Source organism: Rhinoderma darwinii, chromosome 7 (genome assembly GCF_050947455.1).
Source record: "Rhinoderma darwinii isolate aRhiDar2 chromosome 7, aRhiDar2.hap1, whole genome shotgun sequence".
Lineage (NCBI taxonomy): Eukaryota > Metazoa > Chordata > Amphibia > Anura > Rhinodermatidae > Rhinoderma > Rhinoderma darwinii.
Window position 1 is genome coordinate 139,638,551 of NC_134693.1, and position 10,967 is coordinate 139,649,517.

A 10,967-nucleotide genomic window follows, 5' to 3' on the forward strand; every position below is an offset into this window, starting at 1 on the left:
GCAGCCAAGTACAGTGAAATTCCTTTAATCCGACACCCAATAATCCTGAAAATCTCATAATCTGCCTCTTTTTCCCCAGCACTGCTATAGAATGTCGAATAAAGATCAGACGACAGAGACAGATCAGAGGAAACCAATAATTCCTAATCATAGAGAGCAAATAAATAACAGTTTTTCTGTGACCGTCCAATAATTCAGATGCTACGACAGATGCCAGATTAGTGGATTCTACTGTCATTTCTAGGACATGCTGCATTTTCCCTTTGGTATTTATAGTTCCCCTCAGGCTTCAATGGGGAATACACAAAAATGTGAACATAAAAGGAAAAAGTTGTCAAAGCCCCGCCTCTTTTACGAACACGGCTAAACCTCCAGATTTGCAATAATTTGTATATAATTACATTACAATGTTTCTCTTCATAACAAGGATTCCATCTGAACAGAGGCGATCACTAATCTCTGGTTATTGCTCATAATAGAATAAAAAAATTCTCAAAAACTAGAATATTAAAATATCCGATCTGTTTAATAGACAAGACATTCACTTAAAAGAAGAGAAAAGAAACAAGACACTGAATTCCAGAGAAAACGATGACAATTAAGACGGCAGCCCGGACGCTCTCATACGCTGTAGATCCTGTACGTGTTCTCCCGTAATTTTGACATGACGGTTTTCACTGGTAAATTTCGGAGCCTGGCGATTTCGTGGACCGTGTGCAAGGCCAGACCGGGGTGAGAAAATTTACACATCCGTTTAGGCACCTGAAGAGAAACAATAAACCGTTATCAGCAGCCGCGTCGCTGACCTGCGCGAACCACGGAGAGAGGACAGACCCAGCAACGTCCATCCAGCTACAAACATCCCACGTGGAATGAATGGCCACTTTATTAGAGACGCCGGCCCTTTAATGAGCGGAGCTTCCATGTACAGAAATTAGACTGGTGACCCCGGAGCGCAGAATAAAATCATTGAGTACGTTTTTCGTGGATCGGTGTCGGTCCGAATCCAAATTAGAATAGGAAAATCCAGCGATCCGAGTGACTTGGAATGAGGCCGGGTCATCGGTGCTAGAAAAGCCGGGGTCAGTGTTTAAAAAATTGCCAACCTTGTCAGGATTTCTCATGCAGCGGGTCGAGAGTATACGGAGAACGGCGTGATCGAGGAAAAACATCCAGCGAAAGAGGATCCTGCGGACGTCAACAACAAAAAGGGATCAAAGGAGGAAGAGGTGGGGCACGACCGCAGCCGAATACAAAGCCGGTGCCGGAACTAACGTGTCTGAACGTACAACCCGTCATTCCTCAGCACTGACGGACTGTCACCGCAGACGTCCAGGGTCATTGCCGTCTGAGGGAAACAGAAAGATGAGACTCCAGTGGGCAAAAGAGCGCAAATATTGTGTCACTAAGCAGTGGAAAAACCATCGCCTGGTCAGATGAATCCAGATTTCTGCGGCACCAGGTGATGGAAGGGTCAGAATTTGGCGCAGGCCGCATGAGATGATAAACCCGTCCAGTCAGGTGTGAACAGATCCGGCTGGTGGAGGAGCAGTAATGATGCAGGGGATGTTTTCTTGGCCCCCCGGCTCCTCTGATACCTGTGGATGGAGGTCTGAACAGTAGGGATTACCTAAGTATTGTGGCCGACCAGGTTCATCCCTTCATGGCGGCCGTTCACACTATGGCAGAAGGAACTTTCCTGCGAGAAACAATCCCGTCCGCGTGGCCGATATTCCGGCAGAACAATTTCATCACCTAGTGGAAGGTCTGGCACCGCGAATTGCTGCGGTTCTTAAAGCCAAAGGAGGTCCAAACCTCTACTAAATGGGGGGTCTCTAATAAAGTGGCCATTCAGTGCAGAATGAAGAAAATATATTATACTCCAGTCACGTACAAAGCTGCGCATACAATTATTGCCCTCCATCTGTTTCCCTACTTCTTCTTAACTTACATTTGGCATCTTATCAAGACATAGTGGAGATGGAAGGTAATACGATTGAGGATCAGACTACACTGTTTGTAGTCTGTTACCATGGAGACCTATAAGTCTGCATAGGAGCTGTATACACAAAACGTTAGAATATTTTAAATCAAAAGACTTTTAGAAAATCGTTTTCTTTATTACCTCCCATATCACAGATGTAACATGCTGTTTCAGTGTCTGGTCTGAACACTCTCTGATAATTTGCGTAGTAGTAGATGTAGTGTTGTAAAAGAAACAAAAAAAATGTGACGCATCCCAGAATGCAATATAGCATCCATTATAGGATCTCATTTGAGCTATTGGGGAGTGTCCCCTTTAACAAGTAGAATTCTACATGCAGCTCTGGATGTGACTAGAGGGTCAGATACCAAAATCAGTTAAGATAAGTAGATAAAGAAAAGTACAAGACGGTCTTCAAGTTTCAAAGCCTAAAACCCTAAAATAGCCAATATATTGCCATATGCCCGTCCCGCGCCCCTTCTACTGCTCACTAATGTGATGTAGTGACGTGTTGTCTATAGGGGCAATATGTCACATGAGCATGGCGGCCAATCATGTGGCATCCGTAGTGACATCACTGCACAGGGGTATACAACAAGAGCGGTGCAGGAGTAAACAGTAGCGGCGGGGGGGGGGGATCTTAGTATATGGCGACGTTTCTTGTTTTAGGGTGAAGTGCAGCCAATTATGCAAGCCTGGAAAACCCCTTTAAGTGGACTACAGCCGCATGGACACCAGTACTGGATCCTGTATGACAGCGGCAAAAAAACCAACGTCCCCCAGCAGCAGTCACAGAAGCCTGTAGTGTAACGCAGCCCCCGGCCGTTCTCTCACTTACCTGTTTAGGAAGGAAAAACGGGGCATCCGTCTCTACAATCAGCCGGTCCAGGGGGATTTTTGTCACCGCGTCGCGCGCGTCCACAGCGGAAGGATAAGTCAAGACGGCAGTGAAACCCACCGCCATGTTTGGAAACTCATTCAGAAACGGCTCGATGTCTTCGTACTTGCCAGTGAAGCAGTGTCTGAAGCAGAGGGGGAGACGTTACCGGGGGTCTACATCAAAGAATCTCCACCATTAGATAGGACACAACTCACCGGTGGATCTTGTAGTCCCGGGGAAGCCATTTTTTCATGATTTTGAACAAGTCCTCGTCTGCACCCCGACAATGAATGACCAGCGGCTTCCCCAGAGGCACCACCAACTTCAGCTGCTTCTCAAAAACCTTCCCATGTGGAAATTAGAGTAATGTCAGTGGTAAACCTGATAAAGAAAATGTACCAAAAATTCCATACTATATCTCTGCAGACGCGCTGTAACCCATAGCAACCGTATTGTCAAGTCTACAATAAACTCCCCGAAATGTCAAAATCCCCAGGGAAACATCATGGAGTTGTTCTCTTCTGAATTGTAAAAGGAATATTCAGATTTCAGCAAATAAAAGGTTATTCATTGTATAAAGTTATACAAATTTTCCAATATCCTCTCTGTATTAATGCCTTACTTTTTTTTTTTTCAAGATCTCTGCTTGCTGTCATTTATTAGGAACTTTCATGGTTTACTTCCAGTGGATAACAATCTACGCTGGTCATGTGACGGACACACAGGGGCACGGCTTGTTGCAGCAGTTGGATCAGAGAGGTGTCCTGTAACGAGCCATGCACCTGTGCGTCCATCACATGAGCAAGACAGATTTCTATTCCCTGGATGTAAATATCCAACTGAATGACAGCAAGCAGAGATCTCGAAAACGGAGGAACTGATACAAAAATTATATTGGAAAATTGTATTTCTGGTCTTTAAACCAAGAATAACTTTTTTTTTTAAAACAGAATGCCCTTTAATCGTCCAATTGGACCAATGGTGGCCGTATTAGAGGTCACCCAAGTCTCGTATCCGCGCATTTTTGGATATTCTCTTAAAAATAATTGGCGGTATGGGTCACGGCACAATCGCGATACTTTCTATAGAGGGATTTGTATTATTTCTCACCGCGATCTGATCTGGAACGTCAGTGGAACATTTATGTGAATAATCCAGTCCCATCTCTCCAAAGGCAATAGCTTTGGGGTGCCGTAGAGCCATCATCATGTCTTCATGCAGTCGGTTATCGTAATACTGAGCGAAGTGGGGGTGACAGCCGAACGCCCCCCAGACCAAGTCCTCGTTCAGGACCTGCTGCCACGGTAACTTGTGCAGAGTGCGAGGGTCACAGTAATCTGTAATGCAGCCGCGAAACTCCCGGGGGAAGGTAGAGGTGTACTGCTTCCTAAAATTCCCGAAAGAACTCCTGTGCGCTAACCTTGAGAAGAGCATGTCGAGGTGGCAGTGCGTGTCTATGAAGCCGCCATCCAGGAACGTGGCGTCCGTGCTCGTAGATGGAAGAATCTCTAAACTCCTTCTAATGGATTTGGTGGAGTGATTAAATATCCACGGGGAACGGGGAGAAGCCGGACTCTCGCAGCTTTTTCCTATGGGACTGTCGGTGTCGCTGGGGACACTGAGGTAACTGCTGTCCAGCACGGATTGTTCGGATACGTAGGTGCTGTCCAGTTCTACCTGGCGCCAGGTGTTGCGTTCTGCCGGCGGCCTGTACATGGGACTGCTCTGCTCCGTGTAACGTCTCCAGGGACTTTCATATTGGTAAGTGGAAGGTTTTGTCTCTTCTTGCATAGAACAGCAAGGGGAAACCTCATCGTCCTGGGAAAATCGGGCCAGTGGTCCCACGTCTTCTAAGTCAGAAAAGTCGCTGCCGATAGAAGGGTCCTTATCTGCCAGATCCGTCTGCATAAATTAGGAAGATACGGATACAATCGTTATTGTGCGTTAACTACGTATAATGAAAATGTAACCCCCCCCCACTAAATCTATGGGACGTCCCATGAAAATTAAAGGTTTATTCTCCCATCTCAGACATTTATGGCATAGCCATAGGATATACTATATAGGTCTCAGATGAGCAGAACCCTTTAAGGGTATAAGAATATGCGAGCAAAGCTCAAAAGCAGGAGTGTATATTTTATCATTATAGTCAAATTTCTTTAAAAGTAATAAAAACTGATGGGTGCCAGACTATCAGATATTCTGGATTAATGGATTTTCACAGGAAAATGTCCCTGTAAGGCCCCCTGCACATGGCTGTAGCTGTAATCCCGCTCCGTGATTACGGCTACGGCCGGCCGCGGATAGTCACCCGCATTTACGGGTCGTGCTCCCATTATAAAGTATAGGAGCACGGTCCGTAAAATAAAAAATAGGACATGCCCTATTTTTTGCGCAGCCTTTCTACAGCCCGGACACCTTCCCGTAAATAGAAGGAGTTTGTGGGCCATGGAAATGAACGGATCAGTATTTTGATCCGCAATCACGGTCCGTAATTGTGGATCAAAGTTACAGCTGTGTGCATGGGGCTTAAGGGTGGAGAAGAAGGAGCGCAGCTTGTAGCTCCAATGCCCCGATTCAACATCTATACCAGGACCCCCCAATAATCACATGACATTGGAAAGGGCTCCATGGCCTGAGGGCAACTGCGACCTCTGTAGTCAGACCCCTGAGGACGACCGTCCATAAGAAAATGCTAATCCAGATATTCAGCGATCAGTCTTGCTGGTGAAGAATCTCCTATTTGGTCTTCTGCAAGTCAAATGATCATGCAGTTCTGTGCTGGAGAAAAAGTACCGGATTACCAGACGTTACGGATTATTGGATGCCGGAAGGACTTACTGCGTTATCCGCATCTCTATCAGAATCTTCATCTAGAAACACAAGCCGGGAGGTTTCTTGCGGGACGTCGGCTTCTCGTTTAGGAATCACGTTAGCGACAGATCGTCTTGGGCTGGAGGTTCTCTTTACACCTTCGCTTCTTCTTTTCTGGTGTCCCGCGACCTCTTTTTCGGAGACGGTGGGTTTTGAGGTTGAGCGTGGAAGCGGCGACTCTTCTGGGTCAGAGTGACTCGTCTTCTCCACTCGCTTTCCTTCCCGAGAACGTCTTTTCTCACTGTCCAGCGATCGCCTGGGTCTGCAGGGGGTCCCCAGGATGTCACTGAACGCCTTCTGGAATAAAAGAGACGGCACCTTGTCGTTCGAGGATCGTGGCCTCTGCCCTTCGTTGCTTGATCTCGTGTCGGTCTCGTTATTTCTCTCCTCCTGACGATCATGCTAAAAATAAAAAATATATAATGAAAACCTATGAAACACCCTGAGTGGTTCCGTCATGGTCTGTATCTCGCATGTAAGAAAATACGTAGTATAGGGCTACATGGTGCAACAAAGTCGTATGGTTAACCTTGGCCCAAGTGGGGAAACCAACGTGTAGCCGTATCCTTAAAGGGACCTTCTCACCAGGATCGGTTGCTTTTGAAATGGGACATTTGTGCGATGACCAAATCTGAACTAATGGCTGCAAACGTACCCACTAAACGGTTCACAGAAATGCAAATAATGGGATCAGAAACAGTGAACCCAAATCCCTGGAAACAGGGCTGTGTGGGAATCGGGGGAAGTGCGTCATGTGATCCCTTTCAAAACTGCTGAATGGCTAAGAGGGCTGGCAGGAGAATATATGGAAAGCTACTAACCCCTTATTGGTATTTGGGGGAAGAAGGAAAATACTTATCAGAATATAAGAGAATTGCTTAAATAGTGATCCCCTAATATCTTGTTAACTGTGTTATAAAAACAAGTGCAAAAAAAAAAGTATAATCTCTCCAGGCTGGAAAATAAAAGCTGCTGCACCTGTAGGATGGACTAAAAATGCTTAATATGGTACCAGGTGAAAAAATAAAAAAACAAAAAACTACAGCTACGTTCACACAGGGTGGATACTTAGCGCCTCCGTCCTGGAACCCGCAAGGAATTCCACCCGGAAAAATGCAGATTTTCGGGCAGAGTCTACGCAGCAGAAACACTGCTGGAAAAAGTGAACACTTACCCCCTGGGAGTTGTCAGAGACGCGTCCCTCGGTTCTCCACGTGGCCCGGCCTCCTGGGATGACGCTACAGTCCATGTGACCACTGCACTGGGACGCGTTGCTATGACAACTCTCTTTGGCTAAGTATTAACTTTTTTTAACAACTTTTTTTGCCTTCTGATATGTGACTTATGCGACAATTTTTGCAGAATCTGCCCTGTGTGACACCCACCTTAATATGCCTGGTTTTCCCCAATAAAATCTGCAGTGTTTCCGCCGTGTGTGAACACAGTCTATTAGGAAATACCTCTTTTTCTCCTGTCGCTCCTGAGGTCTCTGCGGGGGAGTCCGTGCGGTGGGTTTGCAGTCCGTCACTCCCTCTGCTCCTGGCTCTCACAGTTGAGCGGACACCGGCGCCGATATCCAGCCTGCGTCTGGGCGTACTCTTGTGGGGGTACAGGGCCACCCGCCGCTCCTGTGACGGGCTGGGACTTCCAGCATCGCGGTCTCGGCTGTGACTGACTCTTCGAGACTCGCTGCTTTTCAAATATTTATTAGGAGACATCTCAGGTGGACTCAGCCATTTATGCTTCCGTGAACCACTCGCACTCCTGTCAGCCATGATGCCTGCATAGAAAAAACACGTCATGTTAATTATCAGAAAATACTACAAAGATCACTTCCTGCAACTAGTACCATCCCATCTGGACATCCCGACGGTCAGACGAATGTGGGGGTCTCGCGGCATAGACTATGCACGGCACATGTCTGGCCACCGCTCCAGTCAAACTCCTCCTAGACGCCGTCTCGTGGCTGGGAAACCAGGGGGACCGGAGTCCCTCATTCGGACGATCGATGGCGATTGCACCCAGCAGTTGGACCCCTGCCAGTCTAGTGGATCGGTGAAAATGCTTTAGACAGGAATACCCCTTTACTTCCAAAACCCTAAAGAACGGCCACGTAGATGATGTTTATGTGGTACTACAAGTCCCAGCAATGAGACCAGAGAGAAAAGTTTAACGCACCCACTGATATCTATGGGACTGGGTGACATAGTGTGTACGGGGGCCTCCGGACTGACCTGGCGGCAGATGTCGAGGGAAAGAGGGATCTGGCATGCTGGACTTCTATAGGCCCGATCCTTCGTACCGAGAAGAGCGTCCGGGTCTACGGTGGGCTCAGCAGAAGCGGTGGTTGGCCGACAGCTATTGCACGTGTGTGGCCGGCGTTACTTAGGAGGAATTTAGTTTATGTTCCTGGAAAGGGGGGCTCTGACATGCGGGGGTCACTGGCAGAGATATAGTGGACATTACCACCCAACTATCACAAAGAGGGACCATTTTTTGTCTTTTAAGCCACGCCTCTAATCCCACTCAATCTCCGCCCATATACACCCGGTTCAGCCCACACATTATCATGCTCTCATATCTGCCACCATACAGTATAATGCCCCATTAGCTGCCCCTAGTGCCAGTTCCGCTTGTAGATTGTGTTCATGTAGATAATGCCATAATCCCCTTGAAGATAGTGCAATTGGGACTCCCTCTAGGAGCAGAATCCCCAGCCAGAGCATAGGCCGGGGATTCCACTCCAAGAGGGAGGACCTGATGTCACTGTCCATATATGGACAGTAACATCAAGGGCTTCCCCGAGTACAGCGCTTAAAGTAGTGATGTGCCTGAGGAGTGCTGTCCCGCTGAATCCAGGACGGTTGGGAGTTATACATCAGCCATATTCTCCTCTACAGCCGCTCAATAATCCAGAACCCTTGATAATCCGGCCCATTCAGTCAACTTTTTTTTTTTCACTTCCGCGTCTCATTGACTTTTATCTGAGCCTTGAAGTCGCGTTTCTGGACTGGACACAAAGCGACAACCTGGATTATTAGAAGTTCCCAACCATCGGACGCGCACAGCGGGGGCCTCATTTATCAAAATTAAGGCGCTATTCCCACCGTGTTTTACCCCCTTCATTCAGAAATCTCCCGGCACATACGCCAAACGTCTCCATTGGACCGCATTCACTCGGCGCATGACTAAGGGGCGTCCTTTCGGCAACGCTCGGGCCAACCTTTTTAGAAATTCTTTGCTATACAAAAGGTGTCCCGAAAAAAAAACCGTATACCAGGTAGTATACTTTTTTTTTTTAACACGGGCTCCTGCGGGCGCGATCCTACAGCGACGTACGTCAGGAAATCCTGCTATGGGCGACAAGCTTTAATAAACGGCAGCCATTATATCTACTTAACCATGTCCCATGTGCTCTGGCAGCGAGGGGCCCCGCCATTACCTCTCCGGAACGCTAATGTGCCGATAATGAGGTCATCGTCAGCGCCATTGTTTCGGGAGATAGATGCCGTGCACCAATCATTATATAGAAGGCAATTACATCATATAAATCTATTATGACGACTTTAGGGGCAACGTTCCTATAAACCTCACAACACGGCAGAGAACGCAGTCACCGCCATTGGCGCAATAGTTACCTATGGGGAATATGAACTCCCAGAAGCCTCTCTGCTAACAGGCGTGTTTTGGGGAGTTGCTATTTATGCAATTACCAAAACATTCTGCAGATGAAACTTCCCTCTAAATATAATCCTCATTACTGGAGAAATGGGCACATCCGGGGTACTGGCTGCAGACATCACGACTGAGGAGGAGTCCAACCCGCTAATGGTCCGGCGCCCCCTCACGTGTTTACAGCCACAGTCGGCATGATACACCCGAGTCCCCGCACTTACTTTCCGTGAACTCTTCCCTCTCCCCTTCGGTAGACTGGTGACCCGCAACACGGCTGGAACCGATTGGCTGAACCGCAGCGCGGCACTTTCACTCTACTGCTTGCTGATTGGCTAGACTACTTGTCGGCTTCTTCTTTCCACTCTGCTATTGGTGGACGATGGCGCTGAGCTTTGATTGGCTGAGAAGTACACGCTGCTATTGGGACGCGTCAGTCATGTTTTACTTTTCTTGTGAGAATGAAAGTAATATCTATATAGACAAGACTGTCAGCGCCAGAGCGGCCAATCAGATCATTGCTTTCGTTGTTACACCTCTGGAATCGGATTAGTTGCTATCTATGGGAAACAACCAATCAGCAAACAGCTTTATTTTACAAACACGGTTTGCAAACAAAGTAAACGCCTGATTGGTTGCTATGGCCAACACCATCACTACCATGTCCCATACAAACTCTTCCCGTTTCCGGTTTTGCATTTAAATTTTTTTCATCCCCCAGGAGCCATTACTTTTTTCTTTTTCCGTTCATTTAATGTACTATATAAGCAGGGGCGTCACTAGGAAACACCGGGCCCCATAGCAAACTTTTGACTGGGCCCCCGTCCCATGGGTGCCGCACACAACCCACCCTTGTAGATAGTGACCCCTGTAAACAGTGCTATACAGCGCCCCCTGTAGACAGTGCTATACAGCCTCCCCATACAGCCCCCCCTGTAGACAGTGCTATACAGCCTCCCCATACAGCCCCCCCCTGTAGACAGTGCTATACAGCGCCCCCTGTAGACAGTGCTATACAGCGCCCCCTGTAGACAGTGCTATACAGCGCCCCCTGTAGATAGTGCTATACAGCCTTCCCATACAGCCCCCCCTGTAGACAGTGCTATACAGCCTCCCCATACAGCGCCCCCTGTAGACAGTGCTATACAGCCTCCCCATACAGCGCCCCCTGTAGACAGTGCTATACAGCGCCCCCTGTAGACAGTGCTATACAGCCTCCCCATACAGCCCCCCCTGTAGACAGTGCTATACAGCCTCCCCATACAGCCCCCCCTGTAGACAGTGCTATACAGCCTCCCCATACAGCGCCCCCTGTAGACAGTGCTATACAGCGCCCCCTGTAGACAGTGCTATACAGCCTCCCCATACAGCCCCCCCTGTAGACAGTGTTATACAGCCTCCCCATATAGCGCCCCCTGTAGACAGTGCTATACAGCCTCCCCATACAGCGCCCCCTGTAGACAGTGCTATACAGCCTCCCCATACAGCCCCCCCTGTAGACAGTGCTATACAGCCTCCCCATACAGCCCCCCCTGTAGACAGTGCTATACAGCCTCC

The 10,967-nt window shown here is 48.1% G+C and overlaps 1 protein-coding gene across 1 annotated transcript; it reads right to left on the reverse strand.

Moving 5' to 3' along the window:
* Nucleotides 1-528: 528 nt before the first annotated feature.
* Nucleotides 529-9,866, reverse strand: TATDN2 (TatD DNase domain containing 2). Its single transcript, XM_075832432.1, has 7 exons — nt 9,635-9,866; nt 7,199-7,518; nt 5,706-6,140; nt 3,975-4,766; nt 3,080-3,207; nt 2,823-3,006; nt 529-762 (listed from the first exon to the last, which is right to left on the reverse strand). The coding sequence occupies exons 2-7, from the start codon at nt 7,511-7,513 to the stop codon at nt 622-624; spliced, it is 1,995 nt and encodes a 664-aa protein (XP_075688547.1). The 5' UTR covers nt 7,514-7,518; nt 9,635-9,866; the 3' UTR covers nt 529-621.
* Nucleotides 9,867-10,967: the final 1,101 nt, after the last annotated feature.

Bases quoted from the DNA above. Each gene is read 5' to 3' on its own strand.
- TATDN2 (XM_075832432.1), bottom strand. From the start codon at position 7,513: ATGGCTGACAGGAGTGCGAGTGGTTCACGGAAGCATAAATGGCTGAGT. The intron at 3,208-3,974 runs GTGAGAAATAAT...CCACATGGGAAG, and splicing joins ACGTTCCAGATCAGATCGCG to GTTTTTGAGAAGCAGCTGAA. The intron at 763-2,822 runs GTAAGTGAGAGA...GTTTCTCTTCAG, and splicing joins CGTTTTTCCTTCCTAAACAG to GTGCCTAAACGGATGTGTAA.